Source organism: Perna viridis, chromosome 9 (genome assembly GCF_037379345.1).
Source record: "Perna viridis isolate PV_CMFRI_1.1 ecotype Kerala chromosome 9, ASM3737934v1, whole genome shotgun sequence".
Lineage (NCBI taxonomy): Eukaryota > Metazoa > Mollusca > Bivalvia > Mytilida > Mytilidae > Perna > Perna viridis.
In genome coordinates this window covers 32,242,286-32,269,106 of record NC_142453.1, presented here as the reverse complement: position 1 = coordinate 32,269,106, position 26,821 = coordinate 32,242,286, and the positions used below count along the sequence as shown (strand labels likewise).

Here is a 26,821-nt window from a genome sequence, read left to right as displayed (position 1 = left end):
GATATTTATATGCTATTTCACATCTTTCCAATTTACATGCATGATTGAAATCAATCGAAAAAACGACAACTGGAAAATGCTTTATCTGAACTATATTAACATATTAATATATATATTTTTATATATAAATCATGTTATACTAGGTTATATATCATTTAGGTCATGTCAGAGTATACATTACCAGCCGAGTCTATTGATAACACTCCAATGTACTTAATACATGGGATAATCTAACGAATTAAAGTGGCAAAGAGTAATCAATGGAACCAAGGTTATAGCGGTAATCAAAAGAATGTAATCCAGGGAAAAAGACAAGACCTGGAAATCAGAAAAACACAACAAAGAAAATAAAGTAACTAAGATGATTACATACAGATTATCAAACGGAAAATAACAACTGGGACTCCATTAGAAACTGGGAGTATGGACCAGGTGCTGCGCGCTGGTAGGGTAAGAAATAAGGTTTTGAGTAACATTTATTAAAAATAAATAAATGTTGTAAATTAGCTATGCAAACGTCTGAATTTCCACCTATAATACAACACCTACATGTATTCATGTATTATGATTTGGTTACTAAAACCATAACAAAAAAATGTAAAAAAAAATCACTGACCAGACTAGATGTGCTACATAAGTATATGACCCAGCTTTAAAACAACATGGCCCGATTAGTACTATAAGGAAAACACAGACAACGAGTTCCTGACTATTGCCCTCCGCACCTCCCTAGTGGAGGAACGTCAACGGTACGAAACTGGAGCTGCCTTGGAGTTTGATCATGACGCGTGACGTTTTGCTAACGGTCTGGCTAAAATGGTATGACGTTACGTGCGCTGTTCCTACCTACAGTGGTAACACAACGTTACGACGTTTTTAGGGAAAATCAGAGGAAATGTGAACGCTATTTTTCTTTGATAAAAAGTTGTCTGATAAATAACCACGAAAAAAATCAGAACTTTCTGTGACTAATGATCAACCGCACCATGCAATCGAGAATAGCTTTGAAGGAGTAATCAAGGGAACCAAGGTTATAGCGGTAATCAAAAGAATGTAATCCAGGGACAAAGACCAGACATGGAAAACAGACATATACAACAAAGAACATAAAAGAATTCAGTCTGATGTTTATAATGTATTGTAAATTATAAAAATTGCTTTTATAAAGAAATAAACAAGACAGCAATACTATTATTAGTAATCCTCTTGAAATAAATTAACATTAAACGGTATTTTGTTTTAAGTGAGTTTTGTATTTGTGACATATTCCCATGTCCTTTCTTTTTCTAAGGACATATTTAAAATATTTGTGTCGGTGCCTCATTCAGTAATATTTTTGTTTGATTCTCTCCTGTCGAAAGTTTTCATGGGGAGGAAACACAAAAAAAAAATGTTCCTGCCATTGTTGATGTGCTGTGTATTTAATATAACATTTCCCCATATCCTTTCTTTCTCATGATAGTTTTTTTCCCACCGAACCCGTGTATTAATGTTATCACTAGGAAAACTGTGATGGTAAAATTTAAAAAAAGGTTTTGCGAATATATTTATAATCAAAAACTTTCAGCAACATACAAGTATATTTAATTTAATTGTTAATCTAGATGTGTGTCTTTTACTATAAGAATGACATTTTCGAAACCGCACTGGTGATTTTTTTCTTTAAAAATACGACAATATCGCATTTTCATTGTTGTTTTGAATAAAATTCTAACTTGATAATGCGAATTGCAGCTGTTAAGTGTAAACTCATGCGAAAAAATCGCCAACCACACTTACGGAACGTAATTTGTAAGATTTGTAAAATATGCTGTTGTAAGAGTAATAAGAATCAGGAATTAAAAGTCTAGGACTTAATAAAAAGCTGAGAAAAATAACATTCAGAAAACAGTTGTTGTTGGAAAACGGAATGTAGCAATAATATAAAAATAAGACGTGAACATTGCATAAATTGCCGTAATGCGAAATAGAGCATGTGTGACATTTTGTAAGACTCAATAAAAGTTGCCGTATTTCGTAAAACTCTGTTTTTCTTTTAAAATATGTTGAAATTTATGATTTTGAGTAAAATAATATTACTTAAATGTAAAACGAATGTACCTCTGTCCATATATGATACTCCTTTTCTTTGTTTGAATTGGTGTACTAGTTCTGTTGTGTTCTGTGGGACAGCTTTGTCCTTGGTATTTCTGATCAATTGCTGGGGAATGAGGTCATCATGACGTCAAAATAAAACCACATTAAAAAACGTGGATATTTGCCATTTTTTTAATTTCGTTTTATTATAAAAAAACAAATTTTCTGTGTCATATTGAAATTATTCATGCGACTAAAATGTTACCTGGGACAGCTGAACAATTACAGATTTCAACATTTGTAGGATGTATATATATGACTACGGCGCTTTTTTTGACATTTATCCAGCTAAATATATTGCTACACCCATTCTTGAAGAATAATTCACAATTCGATAGATTACTACAGGTTAATTAGTTTTATCGCATTTTTAATGGTCGATAACGCCGCTATTTTGAAACAAGTAAGAACAGCGCGCGTTAAGTCAGTATATCTCCGTCGAATTACACAATTAACTTTCCATGAATGAGTACGTGCAGATATATAGTTTACTATGACGTCATAACTTACAACTAATTTTACACTTACGATTTTTTGTGAAAGGGCCACTGATGGTCAACCTTAATCGGATCATTATTCCAACAAAAAATGGGGAGCTTATATTGAGACCGATTCGGTCCATATATTTTACAAAGAGAAATTAGTTGGTCATTAGGCGAGGATAAGTTATTTATTCAATTGTGAAAATTGTTGATCCTGTTGGTTTTGACTTACAAAGTTCTGGTATTATTTGTTCCGGATCGGCAATATTTGTGAATTCTGCAATAGAAATGTTAGATGGGACTGACAGGATTTCTTGAAGGGCTACATTAGAATTCGCAAACTGTGAAAAATGAATGTTTTACTTCTTGTTTTACGTGATTACAGTACACAGGATATTTTTTTTTATAAAAAAAATCCCTAATATATCGTTTACAGACAAACAATACTTTTTCTCAGTTGTTCACCGAGAAAATTATACATTTTTAGGAGTTAAGGTTTAAATGAATGGTTAGAACTAGGTCAGACATATGGTCCATGGTTAGGTTTATCGCTTAAAAACTTGTAACATTTTGAACATATGATGTTTACGGTAAATGTTGGTTAAAAAATATATCATTACTTACTGATTAATGTCTGATGTGAATGTAATATATGTCACCTGGCTAATACATACATGTATTTGTCACATTGTTGCTTATGTTTGTGAATGGTATCGGTTATAGAAATTATTTAATGTTTACAGGTACTTACAGGCCCACTTTATGAGCGCTGGTCATCAACTTCTACGCTCAGGTTCAAGCATTCATTACTTTCGACATAAAAGTTGTATCTGGTTATGATGAGGATAAACAACTCGGCGGATGTTTCTAGAAAAGCAGAGGACGCTTACCCTACGGGTGCATCTGATCCATGCTCCCAGTTTTTTTGTTTTTTTTTATTGGAGTTGTTCATACACTTTTGTTACTTTGTATGTGTTATTTTGGTCATTTTGTGCTCTTTGTTGTGTATGTCTGTTTTCCAGTCATCAAGTCGCCAAAACTAGAACTACATTCAAATATTAAATCGAATAAGTTTGGAATTTATTTAGATAAGAAAACCAACGATTCGTATAAGATTGGCTTATGCAAGTTGAACTCATATAGAGAACGAATACCATTTTTTATTGGTTTGTCCTAATTACAGCAAAATTAGACGTAAAATATTACCGAAATATTATGAAAGGTGGCCTAGTATTCACAAACTTAAGTTTCTTTAAGGTACAATGCAGAATCAAACGTTCGCCAGGGTAAAGTAGGGAAGTTAATCGACTGTGGCTTTGAAATTGAGACAACAATCTTGTTCTTGCCTCCCCAGTTAATTATAATAGACTGTAATTTATAATTTCTTGTTATACTAATTCGTACAGACAAACAGCTCTCTATATTTAATATTTCATGTGTATAATAAGACTTAAAACAGAAGTGGATCGAGCTAGTATGTCATATAGCACCGGGAGCCAAAAGGAATAAGTTGAGCAATCAAACAAAACAAGATCTTAGAACTACGACTGAATTTCCGACAGGTTAGCTTATAATATATCCGCAAATTGGAACATGTAGAATAAGTTCTGCGAAGATGGTGTGTCAGGATCATGCATTTTGATTGGATACTGTTTTCATCGTTTAGCCAATAGATTTTATCGTTTTACCGACCTTAGACGAAGGTGTGTTCAATCTGTGATTTTCATTGGTTGGAATTTTTTCTAGTTGGACGACGGACGAGTTGGAAAAATGGTAAGGTTTTATAACAAATGAAAAAAGTTTTGAAATTGCGATTGTCACGTTTTTTCTTTCAAGTTATATATTTTCTAAATGTTCTCTCTTTCTTTCAGACTTCTTACACAGATAAAGGCCCCAAGGTAATGTATTAAATCATTGATTGTTTGGTGAAGGTCATCCTGTTGATATTGTAAACATGTTATTGGAAATTGATACATTGTGCTTAATTTGATCTGTTTGTGGTAGTGTTGTTTGCTGGTCGAATACTTTACTTTGCTTTTCAGTAAACTCATTAGATTGCTAATCATATCCTGTGAAATGTAGCTCTTCATTCGTATTCATTCGTGTTTTGACAACTTAGGTCAACTTCGTCCTTTTTGGGATCGTTGTCGACTAGTATGATGGTAGTAATAATAGTCTGTAATGGATACTGGACAGGGGAATGTCCTTCAATAAATAAATACCCTATAGAATGGCACGAAGTCTGAAAATCGCTTGCCAGACAACTTCTAGCATTCTAACACCAATATTCTCTCTAAACATGCTCAATGTAAAAGGTACACAAGTATGAGGTGACAAGGATGATAACATTTAAGCTCAGTTCAGACTGAGTATCAGAATGTAATTAATTCTTTTGAAGGACATTTTGTTATTAGATATTTCAGTTGTCTCCTCATTGAAAATGCAAATCCCAAATTGACCAAATACACTCCTTGAAACGTTCCCATTTTAGCATTCGTTTATCGTTTATCATGCGTTTTCACGATTTTCTTTCATTTAAATGCATGGTAGAAGCTTTCATTCAAACTCACAATAGGAGTGATTGTTTAAACGCAAGCTGGGATTGTACGTTTTAACACACGATAGAAGCGTTGGTTTATTTTTGTACATTCATTATTTCCTTTATTCAACTGTAATTTTTATATTTTTTGCTATTGTTTTTTTTTTTGCTTTTTCATTATTTAAATTTACTGTTTTTCTTCATTCATTATTTATGAATATTATTAATTTTCATTGATCGTCAATCATGTTTTTAAACACACGCCGTGAGTGTTCATCTGTCATGTTTAAACGAACATTGGGAGCGTTTGTTTATTGTGCTTTTGTTTATCATGCATTTGGTGAGTGTTTAGCATGCGTTTAGGTATTGTGTGTGGAGAAACCTAAACATCCCAAGGAGTGTAGAAGTTACTGTATTAATCAACATTGAAAGTGTTTGTTTATTGTGCTTTTGTTTATCATGCATTTGGTGAGTGTTTAGCATGCGTTTAGGTATTGTGTGTGGAGAAACCTAAACATCCCAAGGAGTGTAGAAGTTACTGTATTAATCAACTTACGGTACATATAATGTACCTATTAAAGGGTTTGAAGCTAACTTTTCTAGATAGGTAGCTTTAAGGACTTTCTGATCAATAAATTAGGTAGTCCTCAAAATTGTCTTGTGGCCCTGTCTTTAGGTGTAGTAAAATTTTAAGAATTAATTCAGATAGCCCAAAAGACTACTAATTAACAGTCCTCTCTCAAATTGGGTAGACACAGGACTATTAGACTACTGTTAGTGTCAAATCTTGTTTTCTAACTCACTTGTTGACACTTATTGAATGCAAAACTCGGTCAGAAAATAACAAATTCAGTTTATTTTGGGACATTTTACAGAAGTTATTTGTTAACACATGTTATTAGACTAGAACAATCAATTTTTTGCTAAATCAATTAAGTGTAATTAAATGACATTGTTTTGTATTTTTGCCTTTTAAGTTTGATATTTTGGGCTATTTTTGATGATTTATTTGACACAACCCCTTTTGAGGTCTTTGCTTCAATTTTATAATTTTACCCTGGAGGTAAATTTGTTTTATGGTTGTCTTTGAAATCTAAAGTTTGTTATAATTTGAAAGATAGTTATCTACATTCAAGACTGTCATTTTGTATGTTTACTACCATCAACCTTATTTTTTTAAATTCTCCACTCTTCACAGTGAAGTCATTTTTTTCCTCTACTATGACTCCACAGTGTCTCCACTAAAGTAAAAACTTAGATAAAATATTGGATTTTTTCTGTATGTAATTTAAATGTTATCAAACTGACTGAGAATCATTTTATATAGTTTAATATGAATGCAGAAGAGGTAAATTATATCTAAAATGGTAACACCAACATGATCTCCTTTTGTGTTCACAGTAGTCTATACGTACATGTAAATGATTTTTAAGGTGATATGAAATGACAGAAAATAATTTTCACTTCAATGATTTTGTATATTTTGATTCTTTATTGTTTAGCAGGAATCTGGGTTCAAAGACTAAAAAACTGCTAGAACATTTTTGACCCGATTATTTGCTTATATTCTATACAGTGTTTTTTTAGAGGGTATAATACAGTATGAGCTTAACATGTCACACGAAACAGGTTATATATATTTAACTTAGATAAGCCTGACTGTGAATTAATGCACTGGGCATGCTGGGTCAGGCATACCTTAGCTATTCCCTATGGGAGTTCATACATTTGTAAGTGAAATATGTGTATATATAAAGTGATGTGATATAACTGAATATAGTTGACACTAAACAAAACCACACAGATTCAAAGGTTAAGTTCTTTTTTTGTTTTTGGTGACACCTTTTGTGCCTTTTCTGTAATTGGTAGTGACACACTGATTTATTACATTAATGCATGCATTTGTCATGATGTTAGATTGCTCTGATGGTGTGATGGTGTGCAATGGCCTTAACATTGTACAAATGCAATATTAGTCAATAGCCTAATGGCTATAGAAATATCACCATCTGTGACCCAAATCTGGGTTAAGTTTTTTATTGACTGGCATTAAAAATGCATGCAAAAAATATGCCTTTTCATCATGTTCAAGCTTTCAATAAGGCCTTTAAAGTATTGATTTATATTTTATTATTTCTTAGTTTGAAGTAACTTCCTGTTTTGTTAAGAATTAACGTATTCAAACTGCATCTCATAATTAAGAGTAATGTATAATGTTTTGAGGATTGACAATTCCAAACAAAACAGCTTATTTGTTAGAACTTTCTGACATTAAGTACTCTACATATGTCGTAAATCAAAAATTTAATTTGCATGTTTTTTTTTAAATTAATGGTATGACAAAACCACAAAACCGAAAAAACCAAAATTCTTTAATAGTAATTGTTGATATTATGTTTGTATTTGACATCAAACACTTTGCTCAAAGGAGATTTATGAATAGCCCCAATTATCACTTCCCTTGACATATAAAAAGTATATCTACATGTAGCAATTAATAAGGCTAAACCTAAATCCTTATTGTCTAGAAAATGCTAAATGTTTTGAAACTGTTGGAAAGTGAAAGGTACTAAATGACATCAATAAGTTTAAATATTTACATAAATTAACATAGAAATATGCAGTCAATAAAATCAGAAACCAAAGGGAGACAATTTCCATAATTCTTCTAAAAATTTCAAAATACAAAATATTTTGCATGGGTAATAGAAAGTTGGAAGACCACTTTTTTGTATAACAACAGAATATATACATATTTATATACAAACTTATGTACCTACCCATCAAAGACTTGCTAATTTCCAGCTGAGCTTGGTAATTTTCTTCTCTATTTCAGTGCTTTCAAATGCAAATGAATTTACTAAATATGAAGTTGTTTCTTGGGCACGTTGGATGTGGACAATTATTTCTATGCAAGAAAAAGTGCAAAATTTAATATGAGAAATTTCTGAAATTTAAGTTGACTTCAAGCAACTCCTTTTCCTTTTACATTGTAATGCTAGAATTTTTCAAAAATCTGAATGTTTTTAAAGTGGGCAGTGTTCTAGGATTCCTATTTCCCGTTACCCGGGCCAAATGAAATTTGGGTCAGGGAAAGTTAGGTACTTAGTTACACTTTCCTTTGACAAGTTGAAACTTTCATATGCCGTAAGGATTTGTTTTGTTATGAAAGCAGTCGTTGACTATGGGAAAGTTAATTTTATACGGATTTTTCCAGAGGAAACCTCAATTTCTAAAAAATCCTAGAACACTGGTGGGTATGGATTCAAGTCATCAAATGCACATTTAACACTTTCAACAGATTAATTTTAAGTGGCAGTCTTTCAAAAAATCAGACAGGAGGTGATTCATGCATGTCAAAAACCCACCAATTTCAGTTTTATTTCTTGTTCAGAAACAGTAACTGATCACAAAACCAGTCTTAGTTTTTCATTTGGTTGTTGCACATTTGAGATAAAAATTATATAGATTGTACATGAAATTTGCACTTTGCAAGAGTTATCGTTCTTGATTTGGCTTCATGTGATTGATTTTATTGGGAGATAATCTGAATGCAGAAAAGATTGTTGTTATGTGAAAGCATAGCATGTGTAGACTAATAATGCATAGTTTGGTGGGTTTTTCTTGAATCACTTTACCATTGACTGTGTCTGAATTTTATGGGGACTAGTACTTAATTGTGATTTAGGCCAAAAAGAGCCTTCAATTTAATTCTCCTTTTACTGTGTCAGTCTATTTACTGCCAGATTACATCTGTACATCAGTTCATTATCAAACTGTATCAGTCCATTTACTGCCAGATTATATCGGTACGTCAATTCATCATCAAACTGTATTAGAAGTTTCCATCTAAAATGTACATGTTCATCAATTTATACTTTTCCAATTGATCAACTTCGTCTTCAAATATTTATGTACACACAATTGAAAACTTGCGACAGTACATGAACATTGTATTTCTTAGCCGTCATCAAAAATTTGTGAAATAGTTTCGTTATCATCAATAATGGCATTAAATTTATTTTACAGCCAGATGCAGGAAGATTTGTGTGTTTTGATCATTTAACTTTCTGGGTAGGAAATGCCAAACAGGTAATTTATTATGATTAAAAAGTTTTCTTTACTTGTCATGCTTTATTGATTTATTTCTCTGACATGGTCTTAACTTCTTCTGTGCTCAAACAGGGAAATTTCCCTCTTTTTAGCTTTTCTAAGAGGGATATTCAGTGTGACAACCATTTTTACACAAAAAAAAGGATAATTTTGCTAGATATCAAGCTGAGTACATAGATAAGACATTTGAGTAATAAGTACACTAAAAGGATTAATTATTTGTTGATTGTTACTGTATGTTACATAAAGATTGTAATCAATTTAATAACAAATTTAGGTTGAATTGATATGAGTACAATCTATGTGGAAAATAATTTGTGCCATATTTATGCTATAAAGAAGAAAACTTGGGGAGGGGAGAAATTTGTGAAAGCGGGAGATTTGTGTCTCCCATGTGGGAAACTTTCTTCACTCACACAGAGGAGAGAGATTGCCCCAAAAAAGGTAGTTTCACTCCTAAAGAAGGAGGGTTAACATGTATGCATGGTTTTTGACTTATAAAATGTACCAGGACCAATGTGAACTTGTGCCAATATAACATGTTTTTATTTGAATCATATTTGAGGAGAAAAAGATACAATGCATGAATTAGTAACCACCAACCATGCATAAGTGCAATGGAATATTTGAAATGTCATACTGGTGGTCAAATATTGTCATTCTGGAATTGAAAGTTCACTTTTGTAGTTCATGAGGTTACTGAGGGTGACATTGTGTACAAGTCCATTGTTAATGTGGAGTTCTGTGAGGTCATAATTAGCAAATAATTCTTGATGCCAAGGGTCATATGGCAATATATGGACCGGTTGGTCACTCTAAAAATATATATGATCCAAAGCTTACCTGAGGTCTGTTGAATTTTTTTGGGTGACCTACCTGTTAATTTATTCAAATTATGTTTGTATCACAACCAAATATGGGAAACAACATTAATAATAAGTTTGGATCCAGGATTTTTTGGGGAGGGCGTTAATTATAGAAGTGAATGTCAAACAAAGCCAGGCAAGGAAATAATTGGAGGTAGAATTTGTGAAAAATCATGATTTCATGCAAAAAAATTATATTTCCCAGTTTTAGTGGGGGGTGGCTTATGCCAGGCATGCTGATCTTGGATTTGTGCCTGGAACAGTTGTAACCTTTTCACAGCTGTGAAGACCAAGACACAGTGTGTAATCTTTTTTTTTCCTTTTTGGCAAATGGACATTCTTTCCATTTCATGTGGCCTAAATCAAATTCCATTAGCCAGCTTGGTTTAAGTACATTTTGTATCAGATTATAGTAGAAATGTTTTGGATGTTTAGAGTAAATAAAACTGCACTGTTTAAATCCAAGGTCTTTTAAACACTTATTAAGAACCAATCACTTGCCTCTTTGAAGATTACTTGATATTTAGCACTAGCTAAAACTTGTACATGCCATTGGCTAGTTGGCCAGTACTGAAGTCACAGTCAGATAACATTAATTTGTTTATACATTGTCAATATTTTTTGTGTTTTAATAACAATACTAGTCAGTGTTTAAAATAATTGTCTTTTAGCCAATAAAGTCTTGATTTTTAAGCAGGGTAAAGGTATCTTGATGTACACATACATGTGGAAGCATTGTTTAAGTAAGAAACAAACTATTAATTGTATTATACACATGTAATTTTTATGTCTTGTTTTGTTTTGAATAGGCAGCATCTTACTATTGTACACGGATGGGGTTTGAGCCCTTTGCATACAAAGGTTTAGAAACGGGTAGCCGTGAAATAGCAGCTCATGTTGTTAGACAAAACAAAATAGTATTTGTCTTCCAGTCCATGTTGAATCCAGACAAACCAAAAGGTAATATAAATAAATAATTTATTTTGTTTTGCAACAAGTTTTCTGATTGGTTGGTTCTCTTTGAGCAAACCAAATTATGAACAGTTTATACTCAATAATCTGGTTTATGCCAGTTTACTCTGTATATATACCGCTTGAGGGTTAATACATGTTTATACAATAATCTGGTTATTGGGTATAACCTGTTAAAAATAGGAAACATTCCTTAAATAGATAAATATTTGCCACTTAATCTTCCCTGCAGTTCTTCAAAAGGGGCAGGGAAATCCAGGTGAAAAAAAAGTCAAAATTGAAGGAACATCATGCAATTTTAACAATATTGACAGAAAAGGGCACTGCACTTATACAACCCATAAAAAAATGCCCCACCTTCCCAAAATAATCTGTAGGGAACACTTCCTCTTCAACCTTTTTAGAGGTGTTCAGACAAGCGACAAATTTGAGATCTACATGTACTTAATTAGAGCTGCTGAAAATCGTCAACCCTGACTGGCAAATTTATGGCAGAATAACTACATGTAGTTACACTCCCTTATTTTACCGCAATGTTCACATAACAAAAAGGAAAAGTAACTATGTTACAAGGTTATTATGCTACTCAGTGTTTTTTTGAAGATTAATGAAATGCACTTTGCTGTAGGTCCTAGTAACTTGCTCACTATGAAAAAGTTGGACATACCTTACATACATTTATACATGTAGCAAACAAGTTTATATGAACTCTAAAAAACTAGAAAATTAACATACAAAAACACTAACTGTCTTGTCATAATTTGTCATTTTATTCACCTACATATCTTTAACTTTCTTGGAATGCAAAATGAGGTTTCTAAGTTATTTGTACTACCTTATTTGGGTTAATTTCAATGTTTTCAAATTCTGTTTTGGCACATTGACCGATCTGTCGCTAAAGTAGGCATTGTGTGTAATCCCTACTAATGTTTTATTATTGTTGTCTTCATACACAAACACATGGTATCAAATTAAGCAGTGCTTTACTATACCACCAGTGGCCACTCACTTACCTTGTCTGTCAGTCAATCTGTCTGTCTGTCCAAATGTATCTGCAATTAACTCGACTCTCAATGAATTGATTGATTAAAAAATTTGGTGTGGCCTTATATTGATGGGGCATATATTGTTAATGATTTGGGTGTTGTCTGATAACAACTTCCTTTTTTGTGGGACTTTGCCATTTTGCTAAATGGAATGATAGAAAAAATATTCATCACAAATATCTTGGCTCCCATTGGAAATGTGGCGAATGTTGTATGCAATTTAGGGTGCTGTCTGATATCAACTTTCTGTACAGGTGGAAATGCACAACAGCACATGCAGCATCATGTTTGAGTACATCATACAGGTACATTTTTGCCTGTATTTTTTAAGTCATGTACATGTATAAATAACTCCAGAAATTTTCCATGCATGTGATTAATGAAATTGAATTGATTTGTTTGGCATTGATTTGACAGGACACAAAAGAGATAAATTATGATTTTTTTAATTGTACCTATATTTTAAATAAATTTAATTGATTGCAGGATAAAAAGTAACATTATAAGGGTGTTGTTGAAAAATAACACCTGCAAGTGCATTTGGTGGAGGAGGTTGGGAATGCTCAGCATAATAACTGACCTAGCCTAATTATTGCAACATGAATGGCATTCTCAAATTTGTATTTTCAGAGTTTGGAGACCATTTAGTAAAGCATGGAGATGGAGTGAAAGACATTGCTTTTGAAGTGGAAGACCTGACAGCAATATTTAATGTAAGTTTTCTGATAACAATATGAATGTTGCTAGAATTTGTGTTGAGGCTAGCCTAACACTCTTTTGTCTTTCAGGTGAACATTGAAATTACTTTTGATTACATGTCTTGCTTACAACTTGTACAAATTCAGTATAAATGCTGCATTGTTGTGTGAATTGAGCTGCACAAACTGAAAACAGACATATTGTACCTCATGATGAATGGAACCAACCAAATATCAAATAGAGATTTGTCAGATTGTAGTAAATTCTCCACATTTAATTTGGTTCTTTGATGGATATTCTTTGTGATGTATATCTATTGTGTTAAACCTTTGGATGGTTCCATTTATCTTGAGGTATGATGTTTGTTTCCATTCTTCACAGATCACTTCACACAACAACACAATGGTCATACTGAATTTTTACAAGTAGATTAAAGACCCTGTATTTGATTTCCCTTACATGTGCCATATAAAGTTCTGTTGAACCATAAAGTATTCAAAATAGTGTATTGTTTACTACTTTGAATCCATTTAAGTATGTTGAAGTGTTCTTTTTTCCCATGAAGTCCTTCTCTGCCTTAATTTTCTTACTGTAACATTAAATTTTGCTCTTACTACATACAATGTCGTAACAAGCTACACAGGCAGTTTTTGTTGGGTCTGAGATTGGGTTTTTCTGTCGTGTATAAAAACATTGCATCTATAACTTGTTGATATTGATTTTTTCAAACAAATCTGTTTTTTCCTTGAAAACTATTATCGCTATTTTGTTTAAAATCCATTTGATCTTGCTATACAATAATTTTCAGTCTCACGCCAGTCGAGTGGGAATGAAAATTATCGCTAGTTTCTATGGCCTCAGGTGACATAAAAGCAACAGCGTAGGAATATTGGACAACTCAAATAACTGTTTATTTAGTGCGTGTGAAATAATGGCTAATTTGTGGCAATATTTTCGAGTCTACAATGGAAAATGATTAAATACAGGAACTTACCAGATTAGAATGAATAAATCTCAAAGTTATTCAACAAATTTTAAATGCGACTGTCATAGTTAACCAATTTTTTTTTCAAGTAATGTGTATCACAGCTGCACAACATACATGACCTCATGTAGCACATCGCTGAAAAATAGTGAAGAAAGGAAACTTTGCAGCATTTATAAAACTTACATATTTAGAACAGGAAAACTGATAATAAAAGAAAATTAATACCTTACAATGCAGCAAAACAGCAATAAAAAGATTATTAAATATTTTTTTCAACTCGAGGGAGTTTCTCATGCTCATCTCGTCTCGCAGCAAAGCCGTTTGACAAGATGAGCATGAGAAACTCCCTCTCGTTTAAAAAATATTAAATAATTTGAAACATTGTCAAGTCTATCATCCTGCCATATGCTTCCTTGCCTTCAAAATCCCCTAAAACTTGTAAAACTACACCAATACATTCATCATTTGCTGATCAAAATATCATTTGTTATAGATTATTTTGCACACTAATTCTTCAGCATATAAATCCACTATTTAGCATTATTATGTCCTTGACTTCTTCCAGAAAGCTGTTGCTAAGGGAGCCATTGTTGTGAAGAAGCCTTGGGAGGAGAGTGATGAGAATGGTACAGTAAAGTTTGCCCAAATCCAAACTTATGGTGATACGACCCACACTCTGGTGGACAGATCTAACTACAAAGGTCTATTCTTACCTAACTACCGTGAAGTCAAATATAAAGATCCCCTTGTCAAAATCTTGTGAGTAGTATTGGCAGTAATTTATTATTATTTTTAAAACCCTGCAAGACAATGTGGTAAGGTACTATATAATTGATACCCTCCAAAAGGCTGCATATCTGGTGTTCATCTGTCTGTCTGTTCCCATGACGGTGTCCAGATGATAACTTAAGAAGATATTGAAGGATCTTTTTAAAACTTTGTATAGTTATTGAGTATCTTAGCATGCTGATCAAGTTGGAATTTCAGTGTGATGGGATTATTTGCACAAAAGGTATGGTTATTTTAACTTGTTATTACTCCCCAAAATCTTTTACAATGTCACAGGGTGTCATTTAATATCCCATTAGATGTCCTATTTTTGGACAGTTCAATTTTATTACTGTGTGTACGTGCATCCGTACTATAATTTTTCATCAGCTAAAACTATATTGTAGGTAACTTTGTGGGAAGGATAAGAAATTTTGAATGATAAGATGTTTTTTGGCTTTGGTTTTTCATTATGACTTCAACTTTCTAATTATTGCAATCTGTTTTTGAATTTTATTGTGTAAGCTCCTTAATATTTCATCAGCTAAAACTTACTCTTCATGAGTAGGATTTAAAACTGAGTAGATTTAGCTATGATCAAGTTCAATCTGAAAATATGAAAGGTTGCAGACCTCACACCTACTTTTATATTTGAATTCTTGTAATATAATATATTAGAATGAGTGAATAATCTAAATATGATCACTAGAGAACGTCAAGATTAAACTAGCATGCCAAACTTGTTCTGTGTAAGGGTTTAGTCTACAAATGTTCTTGGCAGGAGTATTCAAATTTTAGTTTGTCATGATCATTTCAATACTTTATCATTATTTTCCAATTCATCTTTTAATTTTGTGATAAGTGCATTGATATTCCAATTCATCATTTATTAGTCCCCTCCTGCGACTTTCGCTGAAGTTGACTGAAGGTTTACATTCTGTACATCCGTCTGTCAGTCAGTCTGGCATATTAGTTATCTGTACTTTTTTTGTCTTGCTCGTAGATATTTACATTGTATTACCAGGGCAAGTTACTTATCAAGATCTTAATATTGTTCCAGTTAGTTGATTTTTTGGTGAGTTATGGCCCTTAAATTGTTAAAAATGCAGACTTCACCAGTGCAAGTTACAGATCAAGTTTGAAAATTGTTATGATCCTTTGAATTTTTGCCGAGTTATGACCCTTGAACTTTGAAAATTAATACAGACTTGAAGTTTTCTGCACTTGTTTTTTTTTTAAGTTTGCATTCTGTTTTCTTCAACAGTAATTTCTTCAGGGAGAGGATTTTGTATTGCCATGCAATACTCTCAGAATGCTTTTTCAAATAAATTGAATATCACTAGAGAAAAGTTTTTAACATTTGGTGGGAAAAAGTCTGATAGTGAACATATAGAATTTATTTTATATTTGAAATATCAAACTTTATTACACATGGAATATTTGATTGTTCACTGCTATCTTATTTTCGAGATCAACAGTCAGATTGTTAATTATACAATTTTTGTATATCTTTGCCTTAAAACAAGGCAGAAGCTTATGATTAGTGGTCCGTGCATATCTTGATCCAAATTTGTTATAAAAAAGTACCAGAAAATATCCTGCCATAATTTTTACACTATAACCAGTCAAAAATTATTTCACAATATATCAGATCTATCCTGGAAAATGAATGCAGGAAAATGCTTTAAAATGTATTTGAACAGTTTCATTGATTATCTTGAGATATGACTAATTGCCCCTACCTGATATTTAGACAGATCCATACTTGAGTTACAGAATCAGGTTTATACAAGATTTCTCTAGATACATTCTAAAAACCAACTTTCTATCAAAACAAATACAAACAATAATTCAGGTAAATTAATGGTATCCCTTTTTTCCAGACCAACAATTGGATTAAACTTCATTGACCATATTGTTGGCAACCAACCAGACGATGAAATGGTGTCCATTGCTGATTGGTGAGTATTGTTTGTGACCTAAGGCATACAACTTCTGCATAACTACCAGGAGCTTATGTGAGTAATTTGGGAAATGCCTTATTCAGGCATATTGGGAAAAAAATTGTTGACAATTTGTCATTGGGGAGTCCAAATGGGGGGAATAAAGTTTTAAAAAGATAATTTTGTGAATATTGCTTGATTTTGATATAATTTTCTTTGGGAAAGGACCTTGCTAATAGCTAGAAAATCAATGACTACATGCATGTGTGAGCTGCTCAATTTCTCACTTTTGAGACAAATATATTGGTAGTTTTAGCCGTTTTGGGCTTTTCATCCATGGATGATGATATAAAACGTGATGTTTGCAAAGCCACAATAAAGCAATGTTGTGTTATATCTTGAATACATTTGAATTTTGGCAACAAGGGTGTTCTGAATTGGTGTACAAAGTAAAAGTGAGAAAAAAGTTACAGTTGGAAAATTCTAGTCTAGGAAATCTTGACTTGGACACCTTTAGGTAAGAATATAATACCGGTTTTCTTGAACTCGGCTGAGTCACATTAGGTCTATTGTTTTGCACTTTCAGAGGTGTTAGATTCTTTATTTCTTCCACGAGAAAGAGGCATACATGAACACGGTCCAGATTGTGACCATTTATAAAATGTGCCCTAAATAAATGTCTGTTTACACGATCAAAGATTTCTTCATCTGGAACAGGGTTATGAAGTACTGATATAAAAAAAAAATATTTTATTTTGGCCATAGAGCCTGTTATATATTTTAAGATTCCAATACCTGTTCATATCATTTATTTGGAGAAAAAAAACTTCATAAAAAAGTTTTAAACCAGCCATACACAGTAATATGGTATTGTTATCTGGTTCCCTTAAATTTTATAATTGACAGTTATTTGTCCATAACATTGGGGGTATTTTTTATTGTCTCGGTAATGATACCCTATTATTGTCTTCAGCAATTATTGCCTTGATATGTTTTTTTTTTTACTACAGGTACGAGAAGAACCTAATGTTTCACAGATTCTGGTCTGTTGATGATTCTCAGATCCACACAGAGTTTTCAGCATTACGATCAATTGTGGTTACCAACTATGAGGAAACAATTAAAATGCCCATCAACGAACCGGCTCCAGGAAAAAGGAAGAGTCAGATCCAGGTTTGTCTGCTTTTTAAGTAAATAGGAAGCAACTTTTAAATTTTTTTGGAATGGAGAATGTTGGGTGAAATTTGGTATGGAATAGGCAGGAAATCATATACAGGATGAGCTTGGCTTGGTTGTACAGTACCTAAACAGATCAGTCATCAGTCATTGCTCTCCATTTAGTTTCCAATTGGTCTCATCAAATCCAATGTGTTTAACTGGTGATTGAAACTGTGTTTAACCCAACAAATGAATGTATGAAACAATATAAGCATGAAGCAAAATAAACATATATATATATATATATATATATATATATATATATATATATAGATATATAGATATATATATATATATATACATTGCAAGAATAAAAAGACATTTGAATACACCACAATCTACTGTAGGAATAAAAGCTTATGAGAATTTTTACATCATAAACAAAATTGCCTGGTTTTCATTGTAGACTTACTTAGTTAACATGTTTCTCTTTATAGGAGTATGTAGACTATTATGGTGGAGCTGGAGTACAGCATATTGCCATGAATACTAATGATATAATAAAAACTGTAAGTACAAAAGATCGGCTTGTTTGTTGTCGTGATACAAAGTTTTGAACAGATGTCACAAGATTGACAGAAGTTGTCATGTTATAAGTTATTGGACAGAAGTTGTCAGAATACATATTGTTTGACAGAAGTCACCTCAGAATGCAAGTTATTCAGACAGAAGTTGTCAAGATAGAAGTTAATATGGTACAAGGGTTTTTACAACCACAAAAAAGCACTGTTATTATAATGTTCTGACACTTTTGTTGTCTGTACACATTTGGTTTCTGCATAACAACTTAGATAAAGTATGAATTTTGATGAAGTACCATTAAGTTTATACTGTAGAAAAGATGGTTGGGATTGATTTTGGGGTAATAAGGCCATATTGGTATTGAAATTCAGGGTAAAACCCAAACTTTTTTCTGGATTTGACACAATGGCTTTGAAGATCTGTATGGATTTGTGTTATAACGTCCACAACTCTAAGAGAATACACCACCATGCATTTGAGTTTAGATAAGAATATGTTTTGATGCATTCATTCAGCTCAAAACAATTCTATTATTTCTGCAAATAAAATTAACATCTAGTCTTCATATCAGCTGAAGATTTGAGGGACTCCTTTTTGGCCTTTAAAGATATTTAGTAATAAATTTGAATTTGGGGAAGTTAGTTCTTGTAGTAATGTGTTGAGAATGTTCCATTTAACACAATTATCAGTCAAATTTCCATCCTATCATAAATATTTTACCATTGATAAACAGGAAGTGAAGAGCAGGGATTTTAACCAAGTAAAATTGGTAGGAAAATTCAAATTGATAAAAGTGTCTAGTTTTTTTTTTTAAATCTTCTGTTTCATCAAGGAAATTTTGTTCTTAAACTGAAATTGGCATTTGAGTGTAATTACAGTGTAGGATAAATACTCTGTTAATATAGGTTTTGATTGTAAATGTACATCAGGGCCATATCCAGGTTTTCTGAATAGGGGTGCGAACTGATCACTGATAAGCAATTTTACTTGGTTATCTGGTATGATTTCTCTTTAATTACAGGCTAAGTTGTAAGTTGCTGTTGCAGCATTTCACCTCTAGGCTACGGTCTTGTACATTAATTATCTTTTGGGCAAGTCAGGGACTTTATATAACTATTAGTATTATATAGTACCTGGACAGGTTTAAAAATTTGGATAAAAGGTGAAATGGACCAAAGTTTGTTAATATGTGTGAGGTTTGATCAGTAGTATGAATTGACATTCAGTTTATTCATATTATGAAAAAAAAAAGTTCTTAATAATATGTAAAATATCAATGTATTATCACAGTTTTATTTTACATCAGGTAATCTTTGAACTTTTGTTCATGCTTCAATTTCACAAGAATCAAAAACTTCCAGTGCCAACAGCACTTTGATTCATTTATAAGAATAATAGAGAAACTTTTTGTCACAAAATCTTGACTTCCAAAAGATGAACAGATTTATAATTTGGTATGTGGCTTCATATAAATGGGGCATGTGTGGTAAGCAGGTTAATTGTATATTACTATTGCCTGTGGTAACTGTATATTAACTATGATGTTTAAATAAATAAAATAATGATCAAAACTGTTTTGGTGCCCCTGTGTCTTCATGAGTGCAGAAGGTCGTGGGTTCAATCCCCAGCTGAGTCACACCAAAAACTTAAAAAGTTGGTTGTCACTGCTTCTCTATCAATCGGTGGTATATAAGGGGATGGGGGGATGACTGGTTGGCTAAGAGTTAGAACAATGTGTCCCAGTGGGGTGACATGCCCACCAGAAGACTGTTGCAAAGTAAAGATCCAACTCAGTGTCAGATCAGTACAAAGCAGGATCTTTTCAATCAGTCAATCTATCTCTTCCTTGAATTTGTGAAATATCTGCCATAGAACATATGAATCATAATCAATCAATATATAAAAAAAGATCTTTGGTATGGATTTATCAAGACATATGTAGTACAGAGAAAAGAAAGCACCTATCATGTTGTGCTTGTGTATACTTAAAATGTAGATATCTGTCATGTGATATACCTACTCAGATATTGATATAATTTAAAACCTAGTTTTGTGATAGTAAATTTGTAAAATCAGGTTTTCAAATTTAGGTTCAAGGGTGAAAAGACCTGGTCTTTTTCACATCCTGAAAGAAAGGTCCACTAAAAGGAAGTGAAGGTCCCCAAAAAGTAAATGTTAAGTATAGTAGGTCCAGGAGCTAGGTAAATAAATTCACTTCAGTGGTGCAGCATTAGATACTGAGAGATCTTTGACCACTGTTAATTTTAACCTCTGAAAATATTCCTGATTATTTATATTAATCTTGAATAAACAAACATGATCGAATTTGATTTTGCAAAATTAAGGGAATCTATATATAGTTCTCTGTCTTGTATGTCAATGTCTTTTACATGTCCAGACCACTTCAATTCTGACAAACTCCAAAGTATCATGCCTCGTAGACCTAATAATGAGCCAAACAATAGACTCTGGTCATGTGTTGTCAAATGACCAATCGCTTCAGTTACTATTGTTCACTACTATGACTGTATTGATAGTTGGTCATGTGTGCAAATTATAGTTGAACTAGTTTTTAAGTTTTTCAATTATATTTTAGTTCTGATTCTACTTTGTTTCGAAAATATTTTGGGTAAATATGATACTCTATCGATTCTATGCTTATGTTTGAAAAGAATGAAAATTTGTTCTTGTTGTAATGATATTACTTGATAAGGGATTTTCTTTGGAGATGCATGCTTACTTTCAAGACTTGTTAATAAATAAATGTTCTGTCAGTCAATCAGTTCCTAAATATACTATTTATGTAATACTTTCAATATTTTTTTGTCAGAATGAAAATAAAAGATGTAAGATGGGGGATTCAATTAAAAAGGTATCCAAACATTAAAATAAAACTGGTGAGAACAATTTATAGTAAACATGTAATAATGATGTATTCAGGTATCTCATTGACTTTATTGGTAGGCCATTCTGGGTCATCACCTTAATGTATACAGGTGATAGTGTTGTCCTTGTATAGTAAAACTCTCAATCTTTTGAATGATCCATCTGTTAAAGTAGAAAGTTATATTAATGATTACAGTTCATTACAATAAGTGTAAGAGATTTCCTTTTACAAACTGTTACTTGAACTTTCATTTCAGGTGTCAAAACTACGTGAAAGGGGAATGATGTTTCTCGAGGTTCCAGATACTTACTATACAAATCTACGGGAAAGATTGAAGAAATCTAAATGTAAAGTGAAGGAAAATCTTGATGAAGTAAGTCAATCATAATATTTGCAATTATCAAAACATTACAAAAATTTCTTAATTTACACTATTGTTGGTATATGACTTTTTTTCTAATAGAGGACAAAGTCCTTATAGTGGTAATTAATGCTAAATAAAGTCATTGCTTGGAGGCAGTGAGGGCCTGGTTTCAGCTTGACAGAATATCCCATACAAAATTCAGTTTTTCGTATCTTATTCACTGAAAAGCATTTATCAAACATGGTCTTCTATAATTATTTAAATTCAGATATTTTTTTTCATTTCCAACATGCCATAAGCATATGCCTTTCTGGCCTTGGCCAGAGAGTCCAAAATATAAATACTTAGTAAAATCAGTTTCACCAATTAGGGACAAAAAGCGACAAGAGGAAACAAATAGTTACATGAAGGTTTTTAAATAATCTATATATGTAACTCCTCCTGCTTTTAGGCTAACCTGCCTCATATGATTAATACAGACTTATGACATAAGGATTTTTCTATGTTTAGAGTCACATACAAGTTAAAGGTCATCCAGAGGCTTATTCAGAAACAGAAAAATACTGCACCTTAAAAAAAAGCTTGTTTTTGATGACTGAACAAGCCAGAATTTTTATCCCTGTTGTAATTGTTAGTCATTTTATTTTGCAGCTTCAAAAATTAAAGATATTGGTTGACTATGATGAGAATGGATACTTGTTACAGATCTTTACAAAAATCATGCAGGACAGACCAACTCTGTTCTTAGAGGTCATTCAAAGACGCAACCATCAGGTATATCAATTAAACACTAATTTGTACTTCATTCTATGATGTTAAAGTCATCATGATTTGAATCAGAGTTCATGGGCTCATGAACTTGGCAGGATCGGCCATTGTTGATCATGTTTATGAAGCAAACATACAATTACACATAAAACTTATATCAGAAAATTTGTCTACTGAAACAGATTTTTGACAATTTAAGGAGGTAGACCTAGCCTTGGGACATGACTCTTGAAATCTGACATGTTTGTATCATATTCACTTTCATCAAAACCTTACAAGCTTTCATTTGAAACAGAATGAAATTAGTTTACTTAGATGCTTAAATGAGACTTATGTAAAATGGTTAACACAAACTTACAATTGATTTGTATTAAAGAGTAAAGAGTTGCACCCCTTAATCTAGATCTGTCTCCTTAACTTGTGGTAATTAAATTGTTCAGGGTTATTTTGAAACTGATATTTATGTCTGTAATGCAATTATTTTTATATGTTTTATGTAGAGAGAACTACATGATGATTGTATATGGCAGTTGAAAGCCATTCTAAATAAAACTTGCATGAGACTGTGCTACTGACAGAACTTTGACTTACTGACATTAATGGTTGGTAAATTTCCAACACTGTTTTTATTGGTGTATTTCTATCAAACATGATTTTTTGAAGCAGAATTTTGCAATTTCAAATCAAGATTTTACTGTTATGATTCTTTTTTTTACTGTATATTTACTTCAGATTTTGCCAATTTCGGCTTTGTTTGTAGACCTCGTAAAATCTTCTCTGTTCTATGATTCAGGGTTTTGGTGCTGGTAACTTCAAGTCACTGTTTGAAGCCATAGAATTGGACCAGGCAGAAAGAGGAAATCTGTGATCTTTCAAAACTGCATTATAGGTTAATAGTTGAAAGGGCACCAGTAGTCTGTATTACATTCCAAGGAAGTCATGTGTGAAATTTGTGTCAACAAATTTTAAATTATTAGACAAATATTGTTGAAGTAGCTGATTAATGGGTATCATTTTGGGTGTTTCAGTTATTTATTAGTTTAGGTGCCATAAAATATCAGTATTCAATTAAAAAAATAATGTGAACTTGAATTTTTGATTAACCCATAAAAGACCACTCAAGTTGATTTCTTTACTCACAATCCTATTCCTGTTAAACAGAACATTTGATACATATGTTCTCATATGTTTCATTACAAATGAAAACATATGTATAGGATCAAAATAAAGTTTGTGTCTATATGAAAACACCTGAAACATATGTTGGTTTTTTTTTTTACAAAGTTATACCAAAACAATACCCTTTACATGAGTGAAATCCAGTGAAGAAAACAGGTTGTTCTTTTTTATTTTATTTTGGTGTAACTAGTCCAATTGTTTTAATTGTTATTTGAACCTATAGTGTTTTGTTTTGGTGTGTAGAAGTCTGACAATCTTTATGATCTTGAACATTATTTAAGGTGCCTTGTGAAATGTTTATTTTATCTTAAAAAGTATGTATGTCAAGATAGAAGATGAGTTCCTTTTGTTTTTGCAATTTCTTTTTATGGATATTAGACTATAAATGAAGAACTTTGAATGTATAAATCATGTACCACAGTGCAGCTCTTTTAATACTGCCTATTTCTTCAGTTATATATGGCAGCTCATCCTATAACTTTAATGGAACTCTCACTACCTAACAAATTAAGAGTTAAAAGCCTCCTCTAATTTGCATGCATATTTAAATATATATCAACACCAGAATCTTAAATGCTTTCCAAGTCATTTTTATTGATCTCTTGTTCATATGTATATATTTTTAAATCTTGATAATTGGTATGTAACCAGAATTTGTTATTTTTTTTTAATGTTTGACAATGTTATTTTATTGAGTGGTGTAAACATAATGTACATTTTGATCAATCTGTTTACACATTTGTAATACTTTGTACATTTTTGTCATCCTATTTACAGATCAATGGAAATGTGCATATTTGTCATACATGAGATTGAAATCTTTGATGAGAAATTTTTAACACTTGATTTATGTATAAAATATTATTTTCTATTATGAATGATCAGTAAATGATTTGATTATTATTTTGACCATGAAATCATTTGTAGTATGATCAATTATTTTTCTTGCTGTGGTTATGTTGCCTTTTACAAAAATGCATTTCTAGGGTGACACGACTGAGATTTACACCATTTTCTTTTACGTGTATATGGTATATGATTCCTGTATGACTTTTTTGAAAGAATGAAATAGAAAATGTCATCTTTTTGACAATGATAATAAAAAATGATGGAAAAATTGCTGCTTCTTAGTTCTTAAAAAGTGTCTAAATGCTTTGATATTGAAGAGTTTCCAATAGATGTGGATTAAAGACGCCAATTAAATAAGTTGTGGTGTGTTTCCCTTTATTAGTTAGTGAAGTGTCTTTTATACATTCAGGATTTTGTAAATTTTTTTTTCAAATTTGGGACCAGACACTAAGAGGCTGTTCTTTTATATATTTGATGACAATCATTTGATTTGTAGGAAGAAACATTACAGAGTGGAAATCCATAATGCATTATTATTCCGTTTTCAATAAACATTTATTAATATAGATTTGTTTTTATTTACTGCTCCACATTTATTAAGTCTCACAGAGTAACTTAGTACCGGGACCCTTCCTCATCAAGTGAGCTTGTGCCATCACTTTGTGTCTGTCTTATGCACACTTCTTATTTTTTTCAACTACATACAAATTGTTGGCTGATATGATGATAAATTTCTACAAATGATCAATTTTAGATTACATTGATCATGAAGGATAACCACCAGAGTCTATTGACTGGTAACTTATGATTAGGAGATTTTAAAGGTTAACTCATCTGAAAACATAAGTGCCAGTGTTTTGAAACTTGATATGGCTGTTGACCTTAGTGTCCCTTAAGAAAGATAATAGAATAGGAAAAAAGCAACACCTCATGATATCGCCTATTGATGAACAGTGAAAAATACATTTGTCATTTTTTTTGTTTTTTGGTTGGGGGGGGGGTTGTGAAATTCCCCCTTTCTTTTTTGGTTGTAATGAGAGTCGAGAAATAATTTAGGTGTTTGAGCATCAAGTTCAATATTTGTCCCGGTGGGGAAGAATTGAATTTGTAATTCAGTTTTGTCAGTGGGTGCATAAATTAGGTCAAGTTCATATGTTATATTCCCGTTCACTAGACATGACCTGAATTTTCAGTGTTGCATCATTTTATGCCCGATAAGTAGTAGTTTTGCCTTGCTTGTTGACATTAGGAGTGAAATCCGACATTGATATTGTACTGTCTGAAGATAAATGTACTTTAAATTGTTGATATTAAAGTATTATTGCGTAAGGTTTTCCATATTGGCTCAGTAACTGGTCCGAGGCTAGCCATATAACTAGGACCAATAACTCAGCCATTATGGAAGGTCTTACGCAATTATACTTTTATTGACTATTTCAATACGTCATATTTGCCCAGGCAAATATGGAATTTAACCAGATCATTATGACGTATTGGACGGGTAAAAGTCCTATTGGACGGCTAAATCCCGTATTGGCACACTTTTGTTTTTTTTTTTATCATATTGGCAATTGTTATCATATTTCGGCTAACATTTAAACCTTAGTCAATAAATGGAGTGATTATGTTGAATCTGTGCTTATGTCCATACTCATGGACAAAAGAAACGGCACATTGCTATAGTATATGGTCAGTAACTCAAATTAAAGTCTATCAATGTGTCTGCAAGATCTTTTTTTTTTTTCAATTTTGAAAAAAGCAGGAAAAAAAACATTATTTTGAATGGAATTAAGTGGCTTTTCATAGGTGAGAGCACAAATCATCCGTTTGATATAATCACAAATCTAAATAAATAATAAAACGCATCAAAATCTCATTCAGATATCATGAAAATAATTCAAACGATAGTAACTCTCGGAATTTATACATAAGAAATGTTTATTTCATTAAATGTTATCACTTTCATTTTTGCCTTGCAGTTTTGTAAGAATTTTTTAGACATTCAAGCTGATTCCTATTCTTGACATTAAAGATTTTTCCATATCGGTATATCTTTCCTTTTGCCTGTAAGTATATAACATAATTATACTTGTTTTACGGGCATGGAGGTGAATTATGTGGCTTATCTTCAAGAGTAATCAAGGGAACCAAGGTTATAGCGGTAATCAAGACGAAGACCAGACATGGAAAACAGACATACACAACAAAGAACATAAAGTAACTAAAATCATACATACAAAGTAACAAAAGCAAATAAGCAACTCGGACTCCACTAAAAACTGGGAACATTGACCAGGTGCACCGGTAGGGTAAGCGTCCTCTGCTTTTCTTGAAACACCCGCCGAGTTGCTCATAAAAAGTCAAGTCCGGGGTAGACAAACGAGGAAAGGTAAACTATGACCCGTTGAATAAATCAGTTTTCATGGTGCAGATGGATACACCATAACGATCCACGAGTTCAAGATGACGACCATAAAACTTC

General features: G+C 32.1%; 1 protein-coding gene across 1 annotated transcript; it reads left to right on the top strand.

The window, feature by feature from the left end:
• Positions 1-4,336: 4,336 nt before the first annotated feature.
• Positions 4,337-24,905, top strand: LOC148607854 (4-hydroxyphenylpyruvate dioxygenase-like). The gene is made up of 12 exons (XM_088547257.1): positions 4,337-4,391; positions 4,490-4,516; positions 9,187-9,249; positions 10,946-11,096; positions 12,785-12,867; positions 14,407-14,600; positions 16,493-16,570; positions 17,563-17,725; positions 18,208-18,279; positions 21,436-21,552; positions 22,195-22,317; positions 23,105-24,905. The coding sequence occupies exons 1-12, from the start codon at positions 4,389-4,391 to the stop codon at positions 23,177-23,179; spliced, it is 1,149 nt and encodes a 382-aa protein (XP_088403383.1). The 5' UTR covers positions 4,337-4,388; the 3' UTR covers positions 23,180-24,905.
• Positions 24,906-26,821: the final 1,916 nt, after the last annotated feature.